Consider the following 19,863-nt stretch of genomic DNA (forward strand, 5'->3'; position numbering starts at 1 on the left):
ATGCAAGGGAAAAACTTCTCCAACATCACATCACTGGGTAAATTTGCAGGTGACTTCATTAAGCAACAATTAGATCCCGAGCTTCATTTTATGCAAAGGGAGGTTTTAGAAATATCACAGTGCTAATGTGACATGAGCAACATATTAGGAGAAAAGATGAGCAGCATGCATTGAAAAAATGCTGGGATTGATATTATATTTGAAATTGAAAATTCGCCATATTTAACAGTGGTAATGAGTCAGAATTTGAAACTAGATCACACCAATTTGGGTTAAAACCCCTGCATAATAGAGCAAACTTTGTAATAAATGAGCTTGGCCATTTGAAAATTAAAGCACAACAAAATCGAAACTGCAAGTGGCCTCAGATCCTTCTTTCCCTAAACTGAATTTAAAAAGAAACTTTGATTTGCAACCAATTAATCAACAATTCAGACAAGTGTCTTGAGGCTCTTTGGATACCAACAATGCTGTAATTAAATTTACAAACATTTTTTTTTCCTGTGCATACACGCTGTGGGGGTTTTATTTCAAAGCAGTGCTCAAGGTTTTGGACATATCCCACTGGCTTAAAGGAAATTGTATGGTTTGGCTTTTTGAGAGACTGGAAACCTATCCCGCTCAGCTTTCTCACTGAACAACAACAGAGAAAGAATGTCAATGGAGGAGTGCCAGTGAGAGACACCTCCAAGTTTCCTTTAATTCTTTAAAACTCCATTGCTAAAGCAGAATGAGATACAGAGTGAAAGGGAGAGGGTCGCCTCCATGCTGATCCTTCTCAGGTCGTACCTGGGAAAGGCTAGAATCATAGAGTTGCTTGGTTGGAAAAGACCTTGGAGTCCAACCACACCTATGCATTACTAAACCATATCTCTGAGCACTTAATCCAGCTGTCTTCTAAATACTTCCAGGAATGATGACTCAACCACCTCCCTGAGCAGCCTGTTCCCATGCCTGATAACCCTTCTGGTGAAGAAATGTTTCCTGTTGCCTAATCTGAATCTTCCCTGGTGCAACTTGAGGCCATTTCATCTTGTCTGGCTAGGATTCACACCATGTCTTCATGACCAAAACGTGTCATACCAGTCTAGATGGTGCTTCTTGAAGCTAATCCACAGCACATCTAAAGACAAAGCAGTGCAAGCAGATATCGGTCTTCTCTGGACTGTATGGTGCAGTAAAGTACCATTGCTGATCAGGCCCAGGCATTTTCATGCCTGTAGTTTCCTGAGCAACTGGATAAGATTCACCTTTGGTGACCTACTGTGCTGAAAATCGTCTGTATGACCCCTTCCTCTCCAGCGAATGCCAACAACAACCAACTGAGTCCTATCCTCCAAGCTGACACAAAGCTCTATTTTCAGAGGCAAAATTCACTATAAGAGGATAAAGCTAAAACCAATTGCTATTATTTAGAAGTTTAATGGCAAGGCTACACACTCAAAAGCATATACATCTTAAGTAACTAACTTACACATTAAGGGTCCTTAGTTATGGTACTTATGTATAAATGTCTTAGGATAAGATTTTCAAAAACATTGAAGTAATATATAAACATTCATGATTTCGAGAGAACTTTTGGAAGCCTCATGTTAAGCACTCATTCACTTTGTTTTTCTTTTTAAACACAAACCAGGGGAGAATGTGGTTCTATAGTACGCAACAGAAGATGAGGGTGAGCACCAGAACTCATGCAATTTGGCGTCCCTGTGAGCCTAATGTCCTCAAAAATCTTTATACCAGTGACAGAATTGACTGAATTAATGAAGGGATTCAATATTTATTAAGGCAGACAGACAGAAAACCGTGTGATCATATAAGGCATACTTGAAAACAACAAAACAATCAACCAAGGCAGCAAGTAGGTATCCTGAAAGCTGCATTTCTAAAGCCACTCTATTTACATAACTTCAGTGCTCTGACTGAAGAGCTAATACTCAGTGTGCAAATACTTTGCAGGAGAATGGGAAAGTCAGATGTGATTAAGTAGCAAATATTAAAACATAGCTAGGGAATTTTAGTGGTCAAGGTATCCTATTTAATTTTTTAGAGTTTTTACTGGAGAGAAACAATTAGGTGTTCAAATAATTAATAGAATTACCAAAAAATCACTAGGAGAAAGTAGAAAAGCTTGATATGATAATTTAAACAACAACAAAATCAAAGCCAAAGGGCATGAGTTCTATGCACCTGGCTATTTTTCTGTCTACCTACAATTAAAACCTGAGCACTTCCCCGACCACCATATTTGCTCAGAGATCCTACTGCAAATGAGATTTGTCCTTAACACTTGAATTCCCCAGCTTCTGTCATCTAGTGAGCATGTATGGGTGCTCAGCACTGTGATGTTGGAAGCTATGAGATTCATTTCACACTAGCAAGCACCTGTTGAGCCAAATCCTTGTGTTTCCCTCCTGGGGAACATCTCTGCCTACTGGGACTGATGAATTGTGTACTGGCTGGTGTGAACACCCAGAGGGAGAAGCAGCAATGCAGGGGCACAGAAAGAACCTAACCCCTGTGTATAGGAAACAGAACTGCAAACCATACAGCAGATAATTTTAAAACAAGATAGGTGGAAAACACTCATCCTCCTCTTAAGAACATTCATTTCTTGATTGGTGTGTCTCCATAAAATATATTTGCATTTACTATCCTGCTTAGAGTTCATGTACTCAACTACCATTCTTAAAATTGAACTCTTTTTTATGGAAAAAAAACCCTTGCCTCTTGCAAATGCTTGTGTTCATTTGGCAGGTTAATCTTCTGACCCAAGCCCGTCATTGTCCCTGCCATGATGATTACCATTGAAATCTGCTGCTTCAGTACACCTAAAGAAACATACCCTTCACCTGATGTATACCTTCCAAGACAACTGACCGAATTTCAGCTCATCAGTTTAATGTGAAGTAAATTTAATTCTGCTTGACCCAAAAATCAGTGCTTATTGTTGCAAAATATGTAATCATCTCACAGTACACTGCAATTGGCGGTTAAGTGGCTTTGTGTTATTGATAAAAGCCCACACTGATGAGAACAAGGAGGACTGCCAGAGCCCCTTAGGAAAAATAAAAAAGGCTATTTTGCACACAACTTTCAGAAGCAGCTTCCAACACACGAGAGCAGAGGCTTTGTGGATGGACTGTCACTATCAAACCTCTAGAAATGGAGGAGAAATGAGCATATTATTCTCGATTTATTATCACTTCATTTATGATCTCCAGTTAATAGAGATCCACAAAGTATTGCCAGAGAGATACTAAGTGCCGGATTGTGCTATCCTAATTCCAGCAAAACTGGTACTCAAAGTCCTTTTGAAGCCTTTCCACTTCTGCCAACTCCTGCGAATTTTATTACAAACTTTGCAGTACTCAATATTTTGCTTAACGTTCTGGCTTCTGGAGTTATACAACATATGAATCTCCTTTGTTTTCAAAGTTAAAAGAAGTTTATTGCCTTCATGATTGAATAGAAAAACTTGCAAATGTGGCTTTAAATGAAAGAGTAAAAAATAAAAGAGAAAAAGAACTTAATGATATCATTTTGCTGAATAACTTCATAAAGAGGATGATATTCTTCGATGAAATTCATTATTTCTGAGCCCCAGTACATTCTTAAGGTAGATCAAAAATTAGCAACACATAGCTGCATATTTTCACTTAACCCAAGTCCTATTCTTGTAACAGTTGGGGATATCCTCTCATGCTCAGATATTTTGAGCCTCCTACCATCTAGCACTGGGGGAGTGAAGGACGTCTCCTGCAAGCCTCAGTGCCCATGCCGGTGGCCATGAGTTCCCCAAACATTAATGGCAAAGTGAGGAGCAAAGAAGAGCAAACCTCTCTGAACTGATGGTGATTTTGCACCAACTGCTCAACTAGGACAAACTAGGCAGCCCGGGTCTTACATTGCTGCTTCAGAACCTACCCTACTGATTCTCAGGACAGCTCAGGGGCTGCTATCTGAAGAGCCTGTATCAAAAAACAGGCAGTAAACTATCCCTGCCACAATGGCTGCAAATCCACACATATATTTTAACACCGAAAGAGCACAATACTTACTTTATCTCCTTCTTCTTCTCACATCCAAACTTCATTTGTTTTTTAACTTCTTACTTGATGCCTTTTTTATTCTGTTAGCTATTTGAGACAGAGGTTCTAATTCTCTGCGTTTACGCAGTGTGTTGCGTGATGGGTGACAGCTCGAGATGCCATTACAATCAGAGAGCGGGGGGAGTGGTGGGATTTTTAAGGCACTGAGGAAAATGAGGCATTCAGCTACCACTGACTTTCAATAGGCTTTGAGTATCTTACTCCCCTTGGAAAACCTACATTTAAAGGTATAATAATTAAGATGTCCGTCATCACCAAAACATCCATTGTTATAATATGACACAGTCTCCAAGCAGGGAAAACTTTCATTTAGAGCAGAGTCACTAACAAAAAGCATGCTTTTTTTACCTAGAAGTGCTAAGACCTCATCTGCTAAAATCATGCAGAACAGTATCTAGTATACTTTGTGGAAGTATTATAGAATCACAGAATGGTTTGGGTTGGAAGGGACCTTAAATATCCTGCAGTTCCAACCCCCGTGCCATGGGCAGGGACACCTTCCACTGGATCAGATTGGATCAAAGCCTCATACAGCTTGGCCTTGAATACCTCCAGGAACGGGGCATTCACAACTACTCTGGGCAACCTCTGTCACTGCCTCATCATCCAGAAGATATTTCTTCCTAAGATGTCATCTAAATCTCCCCTCTTTTCAGCTTAAAATCACCACCCCACCCCCCACGCACCCCTCCCCGCCCCTCCATCCTATCCCTGCATTCCCTGATCAAGAGCCCCTCCCCAGCTTTCCTGAAGCCTATTTCTGTACTGAAGGCTGCTATAAAGTCTCCCTGGAGCCCTCTCTTCTCCAGGCCGAACAACTCCAACTCTCTCAGCATGCCTTCAGATAGGAGATACACCAGCCCTCGGATCATCTTCATGGCCTCTTCTGGACTCACTCTGACACATCCATGTCCTTCATTTCTATCTTGTATCTCATACTGCATTAGTTGGCTATCTGGCTGAAAAACACACACTCCATCAATTTAAGCACTAACACTGTAGGGTTTTTTTTAAAAGCACCTTTCCTATAAATAGACATTTACATGATCTTCTTTAAATATTGTAATCTTTAATTGAATTCAATACCTCTGCAAATGGAGCAAACAATCTCTCGCTGATTAGATCATTCGCTAGCATTCTACTTCAGACATGCACTGGTTTGCAGTAATGTGAGGGTTTTTTCATTAGCAACCGCTGTTGAGCTGCATATTTTCCTCAGCAACCTAATTAATGCTAGAAGGGTAACAGTTCTTCTTGTGCATTACCACACATCAGTGTAGCTGACACCCTCACAGAGGTTGTGTATAAATAAAATTCAAGAAGAAATATAAAGGACAAAAATGAAAGGGAATGTAGCAATTAAAAGTAGATTTTTCCATGCGATGGTGAGTGCCTTCATCTCCCAGTGACATCAAGATGGAAAGTGATTACTCAGCACCCCACAGGACTCCCATGGGTCTGTCCTGTGGGGTGCTGAGTAATCACTTTTAGTGTAGTAGTCACTAGTGCAGAAATCATTACATACAAGCCAAATAAGAAAACAGGTATTAATAAAGAGAATAAATTATGTTCTTAATTTGATTTGGTAGCTTCCTAGTTCTGAGGTTTTTTTGCATGAAAAACGTAGCATCCTGCAGCTAAATTTCAGCTTTGACTTCAGTATGTCATCAGTCTCCTTAAAACAAATCACAGGCCTGATAGCAAACTGCATTCCAGTGCAATCCCTGACTAATTAAGCATATAGTTGTAGTGACAATACAGATCCTACCAGGCAGGATGTTTAGACATAGCTGAAGTAAACGATGCTGTATTATTAATGGGTAGAAGTGCTCAGATATAGACTCAGAATTCCATCTGCTGTAATGGCATTAATGCTGAATGCGTTCCTCAGAAATGTTAATTTCAGGCTCTTAGATACAGAAATATTCCTACCAAGTTGTTTCAAATAGGCAGCATCAAGCAATCACACCAGCCCAGCTCATAGGTGAGAGGTTGATCTAAACCTTCACCCTCAGAACCTGCTTTGATGAGATGCTGTGCAAGTTTGGCTGCTCCTGGAGCCTACAAGAGTCTTGCAATGGCAGGACATCGAAGAGCAGGTGCTCATGATGTCCCTACCCATGGCAGGGGCATTGAACTGGATAACGTTTAAGGTCCCTTCTAACCACAAACACTGTATGATTCTATGGTATTCTGATACAGCCACTTCAGCTAGGAGGTAATAAGGGAATGGCACAGTTACATTGAGGTCACTCTGCTCCAGTGGCAGCAAGGTGCTCTAATAAAACTCTAGTGATGTCAGTAAGGGCCACACCTGATTTCATGCACCAGTCTAGGAACAGCAAACTACTGGAAGACCTTTTCCCCTAATCATCTGCTTCCCCTCTTCAGAAAAAATTACATCTCACCATAGTTGTTAGCCTAATAAACTTCTTTCTTCCCCAAATATGCCATTGGAACACCTTGAAAAGAAAAATCTCAGTGGCTAGAAATCCAAACAAATGAGTAAACCATACTGCGGGAACATTCCTTGAAACTGAGGCTAACTGGCAAAGCAACTATCCCAGTAAACTCCCCTTGCCCAGAGACCATGCAAGGGGCCAAGTGGGAATGGTGTCTGTGTCACTCTTCTTCCAAAATTATGCTTAGGAGTTATCAGAGAGAGCTAAAAGCATTCTCAGGAGTGGTAGAACAACTTAACTTAGTTTAAAATTTTAATTTAGTAGCACTAATTTAGCCTAAATTCTTCAACGCTGTGAGGATGTACTGCAATTTTTAGATGCATTGGGAGGTTTGAAGGCCAGGTTGGATGGCACTTTGAGCAATCTGATATAGTGGAAGGTGTCTCAGCCCATGGCAGGGAGGTTGGAACTGGATGGGCTCTAAGGTCCCTTCCAACCCCAACCATTCTATGATCTTCCTCTGTGTAAATCTGATGAAGTCTCATATTTCACTGCTGCATGATACTGAGATCAGACTTATCAGCTAATAAACTGGGAGATACTATTTAAAACAAAATTAATAACAAGGAAAATATATTATCTATTTAATAGCACACACTGGAGCTTACTACAAGTCATCTTTAAAAGAATGCAACCTACGATCTGCAACCAGTGCCGTTTAATGTTTTCATCAATGATACAGACAGCAGGACTGAGTACACCCTCAGCAAGTTTGCAGATGACACCAAGCTGAGTGGTGAGGTTGTCACAACAGAAGAATGGGATGTCATCCAGAAGGACCTGGACAAGCTGGAGAAATGGGCCTGTGTGAATCTCATGAGATTCAACAAGGCCAAGTGCAAGGTTCTATGCCTGGATCAGAGCAATCTGCAGTTTCAATACAGGGTGGGAGACGATTTGATAGAGAGCAGCCCTGTGGAGATGGACTCAGGGGAGATAATTGAGGAGGAGCTCGACATAAGTCAGCAATGTGTGCTCGCAGCCCAGAAGGCCAACTGTATCCTTGGCTGCATCAAAAGAAGCTTGGCCAACAGGTCGAGAGAGGTGATTCTGCTCCTCTACTCTGTGAGACCTCACTCAGAGTATTGTGTCCAGTTCTAGAATCTTTAACATAAGGAGGGCATGAAACTGTTGCAACAGGTCCAGAGGAGGGCTACAAAATGGTCAGAGGAATGGTGCACCTCTGCTATGAGGACAGGCTGAGAGAGCTGGGCTTGTTCAGCCTGGAGAATGGCAGGCTATTGGGAGACCTTATAGAGGCTTTTCTGCACATGAAGGGGGACTACAAGAAAGCTGGGAGGGCCTTTTTACAATGGCATGTAGTGACAGGACCAGGGGGAATGGCTTTAAATCGGAAGGGGGAAGATTTATAATGGAAGAAGTTCTTTGTGATGAGGGTGGTGAAACACTGGCATAGATTGTCCAGGGAAGTTGTGGATGCCTCCTCCCTGGAAGCGTTCAGTGCCTAGTTGGATAGGGCCTTGAGCAACCTAGTCTAGTGGGAGGCGTCGCTGTGCATGGCAGAGAGGTTGGAACTGGATGAACTTTAAGGCCCCATGCAACTCAAACCATTCTGTGATTCTTTGATATACAATGGATGCCGTTCTTTGGAGGCAGCTTGGGCCATGTATCTCCAGCTGGAGGTTAGTTGCTGCCTTCCCCACCCCACCAATATTTGGATCCTTGTGTACTTCAAATAAACAAAGGAAATGCATAAAACCTGTGTTAAAATCTCACTTTTAACTTAAATGTTCTTTTTCAGTTTATAAAACAGTAATTTCTACTGTTACATTACTGTAGTTTTCAGTCCATAGTATAAAGTGTACAACAATACTACAGAAAAAAGAGATAAAGTGTGAAGTTTAACACCTCAATCATATTCAGACAGTGAGTTGAGGTTTTACACAGAAACCAGGCAACTTAACCTCAGCCTCCCAGTCTAATCAGCACATTTGACTCCACTCTTGAGAAAATTAACCTCATATATCATGTTCTGCCCCTTTTCCTCCCTACGGCTCATGACACTTCCTTGGCTCCTTGTCCTACTTCTGGATCTCAGAGATCAGCTGCCATGGCTGGATGACACATGAAAACAGAAGCAAGCACATGAACCAAGAGAATAGAGGGAAAGCTTTTAGCAGGGTACCTTATTTAGGGGGGTTGGTTTGTTTGTTTTGGGTTTTTTTTTTGTTGGGTTGTTTTTAGTGTTTTTTAAGCAGAATAAATATAAATGAATCTTCTCTGCCACAGAAACATGATGGTAAGTTTTAGGTACTAAAAGCACATCTGAATGCTCTTACTTAGGGTATGCACAGGATGAAGGTACTTCATTCACTCACCTGTTTTTTTCCCCCTCCCTTCCGAATAATTAAATCCTCCCATGTATTATGCAGACATCCTGAAAAAACCTGAAAACTTCTAAATATATCACTACATTCATAAGATACAAATAACCTCAACAAACAGTAAACAACATCCTCTGACTTGGTGCCTGAGTCTCCCAGTGTACAGAGCCCTTAATTTCCTCTGAAGCCACTGCATACTTGTCTGAGGAATTCTGCCCAAGAAGATGATCAATGGTGGGACTACAGAAACTAATTCCTTCAAGACTAGAGAAGCTAATTCTTTCTTTTCCAGCCTCTTCCAACTTTTTGTCTTCACACCTCCTTCCTATTCCCCTTACAAACTTGGACTCTTTTCTCTGTCCCATGCATAATGCAACCACTTCATTTCATCATCTCTAATTTCAGACATCCTGCATCCCTACACTGAAAATCATAGCTATAAGTCATCAAAGGAAGACAGAGCATTCAAAAATATGTACCACAGGACAGTGGAACTCAGCACAAGAAGAATCTGAACTGGTAAATTTATCTAATTTAGAAGAACAGGTGAGTCCTTACTTTCCTTCTCAGTGCAGATCAACTTCACATCCATGAGACATGTATGGTAAAGAACTTTTATCTGTAATTAATGCATTTTTTCAACAAGAACCATGTCATCCACAAAGTGGATGTGATACAAGAAGCCACGCTCAAAGACAGGAAAAAAGGCAAGGAAGCTGACTAACCTGACCAATAGGTTCTTTTGTTGGGGCCTTTCCTCTTCTAGCGGTGCTTGTGGCCAAAGTGGTTGTTGTTTCCATGACTGACGTGGACATCTCTGACTGCATCGCTGTGGCTGTGGACTCAGTTGTCATAGAGGAAGGCACTTCACCAACAAGTCTCACATTTCCGTCTATCACGATGTTGGCATCATTTTCTGCTGCCATATTGAGAACTTTCAAGCCATTGTAGTAAAGACCAGAAAGCTGGCCTTGGAAAGGATGGCCACGTTCTTTGCCTCCAATTTTTATGGTTGCTTGGCTATTGAAGATTGTGAGCTGACGCCCTGTGAAGATAACATTATATACATGCAAAAATGTTGACTGCGAACACCATACTCTACACGAGTGATAACAGATTTTCATGGGGTGAATAATGAGAGCAATAAACTATAAGAAAAGGATTTGACTCATAATTCATTGCTTTTTAATGAGGTGTCCATGAAATGCATAAATTTGGAGACTATTTGCATTTTTCTTAATTTACATCGTTTGGGGATTATATTTTTTGCTAAAAGGCCAATCAAATACATTTGCAAATAATTTGAGTGCTACAAATGATTCCACTCTCCCTTTTACCTGCAAGCAGTGTTAAGCTTTTTGGTGTGTGTCAAGCATGCCAGGTTTCCAATTCCTTAAGATTATTTTTGCTTCGAGTCTGCCAACGTTTCAAAGCTTTTTCCACCCAACATAGCATAAGGTCTATAGCTTTAGGTGTGTATAGGTGAGATTATACATGTATAGACATATACAAATATGTATATACACAGAGGGAAAGTTTATATTTGCCAAGGAGTCACTAGGTCAAGCGAATTTTAAAGAAGATGTTATGCAGTAATCTGTCGTATCTATATAAGTGAATAATATATTTATATTTTTAATTAAATATTTCCTTTTTGTATTTAAATGTTGGTTTTCCTTCAACATACACACTGAAAAGAAACACATGAGTCACACTGAGTGAGGTATAGATTCAGAAATAGATGTCTGATTGGCTTTCAGCAAGGCTATAGATTCAAATAAAAGGGTTTCAATGTAAAAGCAGCTTCAGGAATGATACACATACCGATGGAGAAATCATGGAACATTTCCATTACACAGAGAAATCCGCAGCAACAGTACCACTCTTAGTAAATATTCACGTTAGCAGATTGGTTTCTGCTTCACAAAAAAGCATGCACACAACTTTAAGTTCTGTTTTAATTCGTGTTTGTTCCAAAATCCCCTTAAAAGGTTGCAAACGTTAAAGGGACTTCATTTTGATTGGCAAGTCATATTGCCCACTATTTAAGATACCTACAGTTTAAACAAATTTTTTTTGTCAGGACCATAATGAAGATATCATAACTACATATATATTTTAGTTAATAATTTAGATGCTGGAACATGTCATGTAATCTATGATCGATTTATAATTTTTGGTTAATGTTTGCTATGAGTACCTTCATAGATAGAGTTAGTGGATTATATTTAACAGTCCCTTTAACCTTAAGTTAACAGGGTAAGATTATTAAACAGCTGGTACTTCTGGAAATGTATAGAAATTATTATACAAGGTATGCAAATATTACGCTACATTTTACTGTTTTAAATTTGTTTTAAATTTAGTTTTACTGAAATTTATTTTTTATGTTTATTAGTGTTACAATGAAGCACTACTTGGTTATGTTCAAATTATTGTTTTATTTGAAGTTTTAATCAATGTTTTTTACCTTTGTCGAGTAGCCATTCATCAACTACTCGACCAAGTCGATATGGAATTCGCTGTCTAGCAATCGCCAGGCGCTCGTTATCATTGTTTCCTTTAAAGTTTAAAGAGACATTTCATTGGTTAAAATCTGTAAGGTCAAAGGTTAAAAGTTAATACTTAAAGCTTGAGCTATACAGTTGCCACATGATTTTTTGAAATTTGGAATTTTAAAAAGCGCTACCTAGAACATTTCATGGTTCAGACTTTTCATTCATTCATTTATTTTATTTTAGCAAACAAAATTATTCCTATGTTAATTGAAAATTAGAAATCTGCATTTGAGCTAGGTTATTAAACTTATGTTATAGACAGACCCCAAAAAAACAAATTTAAACATCATCGAATGGCTTTACAAAAAAATGATCATTGACTTCAGGGTTTTGTCTTTTTTGATGTTTCTTATTAACTAGTTAAACATGTTCAGGTGAAACAGGTTTAAGTTTCCCAAAGACATCCAATCTCTCACTCCAAATTAGTCATTTAAAGAAGAACACAACTCTTCATTACCATCTAAGTCACACTTACTTCTGCTGTCTAGAAACAGACCTCCTGTAACTTATTTCCTAGTCAGAAAAAACACATTCTTATTTGCTTCGTTTAGATAAATGACTAAAATATATGGTACAGAACAGACCAGAGTATTCACCATTTGTACATTCTTATAAGACACATTGACAACGTCTTGAAGGAACACCAAGGCTTTGACAAAAGTGACTTGCTGAAAGGTAGCCTGGTTCTGAAATGAGGAAGGCCTTTAAAATTTAGCAAGAGTGTTTCAAATTAAGAAATGACCAGAACTCATCATTGCAAAACACAATCTTGTCATATTTGCAAACCATATCTATTCTCAGTCCATGCAGAGATCTCTGACCTTTTTAAATAAAACAATGAGATAAAGTAAGGCTAGTACAGTCAGAAAAATATCACACAAAAAGGAAGAATTAGCAAATCACTTTAAATCTTTATTTCTATTTATAGCTTTTTGTGTTTGAATGATATGGGTATGATCCCTCAGAAAATCATGTCTTCTGCTTAGACCTTTTCATAGGAGAACGGTAAACCAAAATATTTCCTCCAATATACAGTTTTTGGTGTCAGTAGTATTTTAGACAAACAATACCTTTTTCTTCCATTGTATTGGGTCATATTAGAAAAGAACCTGAGAAATAAGAAGAGCCAGATGAGTGAAAAGCAGTCATTCCTAATTCAGGTCTGAATCCAAAGCCAGTCTTTCTAGCTCAAATGTGCACACCATTTTTTACTTTAGACCCCATAAACAAATCAAGTCCTGTGAAGGGGAAATGTAAGTACAGAATGCAGCAGCCCACATGGTACTCAGAGATACATTTTCTTGAGCTAGAAGGATCCCACTGCTAACTATAAAACCAAAGGATTACCTAAATTCAGAAAAGCAATATTCTAGTTTGGCAGACAATTATCCCCACTATCAGCATCACAAGCCATAACAGGCCTGCAGGGAGCAATTGGTACCACAGCCCTTAGAAACAGCAAGAGCAACAGATGCTGTGCTAAAAACTATGGTGGGTTTATGCCTGTGCTTCTTCTGCAGTTATATGCATTGCTATGTTCCATGTTTCACATTTCCCTCATTTATTTTAGCATGGACATAGCTCACCACCCTCCTCCTGAAGAATTTCTTCCTAATGTCTAATCTAAATCTTCCCCCTTCCAATTTAAAGCCATTCCCCCTAGTCCTATCACTAAAAGTGATAATAAGTCCCTCCCCGGCTTTCTCCTAGGCCCCCTTCAGGTACAGGAAAGCCTTTATAAGGTCTCCCAATAGCCCTCTCTTCTTCAGGCTGAATAACCCTAATTTTCTCAGGCTGTCCTCATAGCAGAGGCGCTCCATTCCTCTGATCATCTTTGTAGCCCTCATCTGGACCCATTTCAACAGTTCCATATCCGCTTTATGTTGGGGATTTCAGAACTGGACACAATATTCCAGTGGGGTCTCACAAGAGTGGAGTAGAGGAGGACAATCACCTCCCTTAAACTGATGGCCATGCTTCTTTCTAGGTAGCACAGAATACAGCTGGCCTTCTGGGCTGCAAGTGTACATTGCTGGCTCATGTTGAGCTTCTCGTCTCAGCACCCCCAAATCCTTCTCCATAGGACTGCTTTCAATCACACCCCCACCGCTCCCCATCCTGTACTGAAACTCTGCATTGCCCTGACCCAGGCACAGGACCTTGCACTTGGCATTGTTGAACCTCATGAAGCGTCACAAAGGCTCACTTCTCCAGCTTGTCCAGGTCCCTCTGGATGACATCTGGTCCTTCTGGTGTGACAACTACACCACTCAACTTGGTGTCATCTGCAAACTTGCTGAGCGTGCACTCGATCTAATTGTCCAAATCATTCATTAAAATATTAAACAGCACAGGTCCCAGTAAGGGACACCACATGTCATGGGTCTCCATCTGGACATTGAGCTGTTGACCACTAGTCTCTGGATGTGGCCATCCAATCAATTCCTTATCCACCAAATAACCCACCCATCAAATCTATAGCACTCTGATTTAGAGAGAAGGATGTTGTGGGGGCCCACGTCAAAGGCTTTATATAAGTCCAGATAGATTACAACTATTTTCAGCTTTTCCCATGTTCACTGATGTGATTACCCCATCATAGAAATCTACTAGGTTGGTCAGGTAGGAATTGCCCTTGGTGAAGCCATGCTGACTGTCTTGAATCTCTTCTCTGTCCTCCATGTGCTTTAGCATAGCTTCTAGTAGGATCTGTTCCATGATCTTCCCATGCACAGAGGTGAGACATTAAACTCAGTGATTTTTATTCAGCCACACGGTGTAAATTAGGTGCATTTGGTAGAATGAATCTCTGAAGTCACCAGTCTGGATCCCTAATGCCATGGCATCTCTCTACTGTAATTCTATTACTAACATGGGATTTAGCCTAGACAAGGTTTATTGCTGCCTACACTTTCTCTGCTCTGCAGCTGCTCCAGGACATCTCTGTAGTGATCATAGAAAATCCTCTGTGAATTTAGGACACAAATTTAGTCTTGACCATCTTATTGATTTCTTTGAATTATTTTACTAAAAAGTCCATGCAATACATACATTTTTTGAGACTATCACACCCTATTATAATGTGATTCTGCCTATAAATCATATTTTATACTAACTGCAGCAGTCTTGCACCACTGGGAGCAAAATAAACATGAAAAGCAAGGAAATAACCATTGGATTGGTAAAGGTCACACACACAAAAAATAACTGCTGATTATATTAACCTGTCCCTCATCAGAGAAAAAGTGGATTGTTACATGCATCTGAATTTGACACTACTACGCTATTTAAAATTCTTCCAATATATAATATAAATGGAAGGGCTAGGGAGAAATGATGTGGAACTTATCCAGATTTAGTTTCAAGAACACACAGGTATAGTAATGATGAAGCTGGTAGACACATAGGTAACAACTACATTCAAAAAAATTATATATAGCATTGACAATAGTGGAAATGATATTAAAAGCAACACTCATTCTACTAGTACATTGTGAAAAAATACATCTTTATCTTTTCAATAACTGCTTCTTCCCAAAGAGATGGTTTGGGTTGTACACCCAGCAACTACACATGTGGATTTACATGAGATATTAGGAAGAAATTTTATACTGTGGGGGTGGCAAAGCACTGGCACAGGTTGCCTACAGAAGTCATGGATGCCCCATCCCTGGAGGTTTTCAAGGCCAGGTGTGAGCAACCTGATCCACTGGAAGGTTTCCCTGCCCATGGCAACTGGATGATCTTTAAGGTCTCTTCCAATGCAAACCATTCTATGATTCTATGAACTCAGTAAAACTATGTACATTTACCTCATGAGGCAATCTTGCCACCAGCTGGGCAAACATAAATACCACACGTTGTTTTTCTCAGGAAGATTCAGTCCATGTTTTTCATGCTTCCTTTATTTATGCTGGTATTTACCAATATGGTGAACCGCAAGGAACTTCTTCCTTAAAAACTCTTCCAAGAAGGTTCATAAATATTTTCATACTCTGAATAAACCTGTGGCTTTGGGATTTTATTTCTGTTATCTGTCTGAAAGATTAAGTGCTCTGGCAGGCAGGCTTTTCAACCATAATTCATAAAAAACAACTGATATGCCTTAAGTTTAATTATAGACAGCTATGTGACTATCCAGCATGACATTTCTTGGTTATATAGCTGAGATTTCTTTGATTAAAAAAGCCAGGTGGAAATTATTCATTCAAGATGTGCACAGTGACATTGTCTAACCTGATTGAATTCTAGATGGCTTCACTCTTGTGCCAAATACATAACATTTTGTCACAATACAGTATTAATTCCACACAGGCTTCAAGGGAATAACAATAATTCCAAAGAATCAAAGTAAGAAGAGAGGAGCAGCAAAGGTCAAATCTTTGAGTCGGAGCTAAATCTTGTGTCGAGATTGAGAGGAAGCAGTCCAAAAAAAACTTTAATCTATAGGTCAGCTGGGACAAACCAACTGTATGAACTTCACTAATATGTATTTTATCCCTCCTGATTTATTATATTGCCAGTGATGGAGTGTAATTCTATTTTGTTCTCTGAAATAAGGGTGTCAGTTATTGATGTGAAATAGCAGCATTCTTGAGAGAGAATAAGTAGGAAGGTTAAAAATCAAGAGTCTGTGAAGAACAACCTAGACTAGAGAATATTTTATTTGAAACAAACTCATTAACAGAATACAAATTCATCTCATTAGTCTCAGTGATCTACTAGGAAAATAAATAACAAAGTGATGAAACCAAAGTCTATCTCCATCTATAAACAACCTCCCTCTCCTAGATTTGCTTATCATGATCTTGACACTGCTATTTCTGAATCATGACTCCCCTGACAACCACAAGTGGAAGGCAGACACCTATATCATTCCTGCAGATGCAGTGAGGGATGAAACATGGCTGAAGTGTGAGCTGCACAGATGGGGAGAAGCCACAGCAGCTCTGTGGTGCAGGAACAAACAGTCCACACTGTGCTTTCATCTACTAGCCTGGCTAGGCTAGGAAACTATCTCAGTAACACTATCTCAGTAACTACTCATACTAAAGTTCATTCCAGTCATCTATTACTGTGCACACACACTTGTGCATGCAAATATATATTAGTGTTGGGATAAACTAGAGAAGCAAAGACTGCGTCTAAAATATGTACAACAGATGATTTTGCACGTGTAGGTTGCCTCTTCCCAGGAAAAAAAAAGGAAGTGATATTTTAAGGGCTATCAATTGAAATCACTAGCATTTGCAAGTAATTTTGTCATGCTAGTGCTCACACTGGCTCCATGTCTTGGCCATTAGTGGATGCTTACAGTATCATCAGAGTTGCAAGGTAAATTGATGTTAACAATAGTTTCAGACTGTAATGCATTTCAAACAGCCAATATACAGACATTCTCTAAAGCTATATTAAGATTTGAATTTAAATAGTCTTTAACTGTCATCTGAGAAATTCAGTGGCTACATCTGCATTGCTCTGCTGAACAAAAGACCCCTTAGAAAGATTGCTTAGGCTCCCGACCCACATGGATGCTGCGGAACCTTCTGAGTTTGCTCCCATGCATGATGAGTAGGGTGTGGTAAGGCATATCCTTACTTCACCTGCCACTGTAGACCTCTAGCAACTCTTGCTCCTAACAAACATAGCTCCTAAATAGTCTGCAGCACAGCCCATCATCCAATTCGGCCTGTTGCCTCCATAAATAGCTCTACTATTATCCGCAAGAATCTTGTTCTGAGCAGCCATTAATAAGCTTGCCTTTATAATTACAAACACAAGATCCCTTTTTCAATCACATCCCTCTAGGTCCAGGATATACAAGCAGGAGAATGGGTTCAATGGAGCAGAGGACAAGGAGTCCAGGTTCACCCCAGGAAATCATTGCATTTGTGGGGGACCCTGACACTGCTCCAACTCAATTTTTTGCTGAGTGCTTACAGACTAAGCTATCCAGTATTTGATCCAGTTCTGAAGCAATCAAATAAAGTTCTGTGTCTTTTTCTATTGCTAAAATGTGCCAGCTCTACCTGTTGCAATGTGTAGGATGATGAGTTGGGAGAGATGGAGGAGGATACAGTGGTCAGTCTTGAAAACTATTGTATGAGGAGTTATACATCCAGAAGGCTGATCTGTGCCTCCTCCACTGTTCAAAGGGATGGTAGACACACGGTTCTAGGATGTGTGTTTTTTCACATTGGATATCTTGAACAAACCTTACCATCAGATTGGTAAGAAGATAAAAGTGTAAAGAAATACTGAAGTTAGAGAAAGAACCTGTAACAGATCAGTAATGGGTGCAAACCTACAATGCCATACTTTGTTCCAGAAGAGCTAACCTATAAAACAGAAACCATCGTGATGTGTTACTTATTCAGACTTTGAAGTGTCAAACCTGCCATGTTGAAATTAAATGGCCATAATATAATATGGCCCCTTTCAACTAACAGCGACTCCCAAGTTCTTCATAGTGAATATTAGGTATCCCAAGAGGACATTCTGCTGTGGAATGACTGACAGCAGTCTTCCAATCAGGGTGAAATATCTCACTGGTAACTTATAACACAAAGCAAAACTTAGGTTGCCTTAAAGAAGCATCCAATTACCAGATTACTGGGAGAACAGACAAAGGCCACTTGTACTTCATTCACAAGGTCAAGTGTCAGGTTTTGCACTTGGGTCACAACAACCCCATGGAACGCTCCAGGTTTGGGGCACTGTGGCTAGAAACCTGCCCTGCAGAAAAGGACTTGTGGGGGCTGGTCAACAGCAGCTGAACATGAACCTGCAGTGTGCGCAGGTGGCCAACAAGGCAAACAGCATCCTGGCTTGTATCGAAAATGGTGTGCCCAGCAAAAGCAGGGAAGTGATTGTGCCCCTATATTCAGCACTGGTGAGGCTGCACCTTGAATTCTGTGTTTGATTTTGGGCCTCTCAGTACAAAAAAGACATTGAGCTGCTGGAGCTTGTCCAGAGAAGGGGAACAGAGCTGGTGAAGGGTCTGGAGCACAAGTCGTGCTGAGGGAGCTGGGGCTGTTTAGGCTGGAGAAGAGGAGGCTGAGGGGACACATTATTGCTCTCTGCAACTCCCTGAAAGTAGATTGTAGTGAGGTGGGTGTTGGTCTCTTCTCTTAGGTAACAAGCGAGGAAACAGGATGAAGTTGTGCCAGGGGAGGTTTAGACTGGATAGTAGGAAAAAATTCATTACTGAAAGAGTGGTGAAGCGCTGGAACAGGCTTCCCAGGGCAGTGTTGGAGTCACTATCCCTGGAGGCATTCAAAAAGTGTGGAAACACAGCACTTTGTGACATGGCTTAGTAGGCATGGTGATGTTTTGTGATGGTTGGACTAAATTATCTTAGAGGTCTCTTCCAGCCTTAATGATTCTATGATTCTATGATTTATTGGAAGATCTATGTGTCAGTTGATCCTCATTCCACTGATACTACACACTGTACCAAAACATCTCATGTTCATCTGCAAGATCCTAGTTTCATGCTTGCATATTAAAAAACCCTAATCATATTTCATATTCTTACAACTTTCTACAGGACAGACCTGAGAACTCTCATTAACCTCTCAGGGAGATCTGAACCTTCACTTCAAATCAACTACCTTCCGCCCTGTTTTGGTTTTGATTATTTTTTCACTCCGATTAATTAGTAATTAAACAAAGAGTGTGCTCTTCCTGACTCTCACTTCCTCACTTTAATGCAATATCTGTCTCAGGCTGTGCAGTATTGAATTGCTTACTTTGAGAGATGGGTGTATTATATCAAAAGCAAGCAAGAGAAGATGAAAAGCAACAAGGAGGAGATAAGAAAACATAGGACTCCTCTGATAAATTAAAGGTCATGTTTTGTTATCGGAAGTTTTAAAAAGATCCTTTGTACTGCCTGTGAAACATTTAAGGAGCTAATATTGTATGGCTGCTGCTAAAATAGGCAGGAAAATTGATAGAAATCATTAAAGAGGAAGATTAAAGTATAAAAAATGAATTGTTACAAGTACAGTACCTTGCCCCCCATCACTTGAAGGGTGACATTTTGCAGTTCTCCCAGGTAAAAGGGCACTGGACTGTTTCTAAATCATAATGTCATAGAAGTTAGGCTTACCTTCCCTATAGAAATTTAACCAGAAGTTGACTGCAAGCAGTTTCTTATTCAATAGGTTTTCAGCAGCTGGAAAATGGAGAATATTTCAACCTGACTGTATCTAAAATTAGCTGGGTATAAGATAGCAACTACTGAATGTGTTATTCTGACTTTCACTCAGGTAGCAATCTGGATGATCTTATTACATGATAGCAAAGAGCTGCTATATGGAATGTCTCTTGACAGAAATAATGCATTACATAAATGACAATGGCAAATCGAAAACACTGTGTT

At 39.9% G+C, this 19,863-nt stretch overlaps 1 protein-coding gene across 30 annotated transcripts in view; it reads right to left on the bottom strand.

Moving 5' to 3' along the window:
• Positions 1-19,863, bottom strand: part of NRXN1 (neurexin 1) — a 771,544-nt gene that overhangs the window by 95,942 nt on the left and 655,739 nt on the right. For 18 of the 30 annotated variants that reach the window (XM_054061844.1, XM_054061836.1, XM_054061828.1 and 15 more), the window contains 2 exons: positions 11,390-11,479; positions 9,645-9,964 (listed from right to left, as the gene is read on the bottom strand). In XM_054061844.1, the coding sequence (XP_053917819.1) occupies positions 9,645-9,964; positions 11,390-11,479 (410 nt within the window). The remainder of the gene's footprint in view (positions 1-9,644; positions 9,965-11,389; positions 11,480-19,863) is intronic. The other 12 variants (XM_054061852.1, XM_054061851.1, XM_054061849.1 and 9 more) reach the window with 1 other exon arrangement.

Source organism: Cuculus canorus, chromosome 3 (assembly GCF_017976375.1).
Source record: "Cuculus canorus isolate bCucCan1 chromosome 3, bCucCan1.pri, whole genome shotgun sequence".
NCBI lineage: Eukaryota > Metazoa > Chordata > Aves > Cuculiformes > Cuculidae > Cuculus > Cuculus canorus.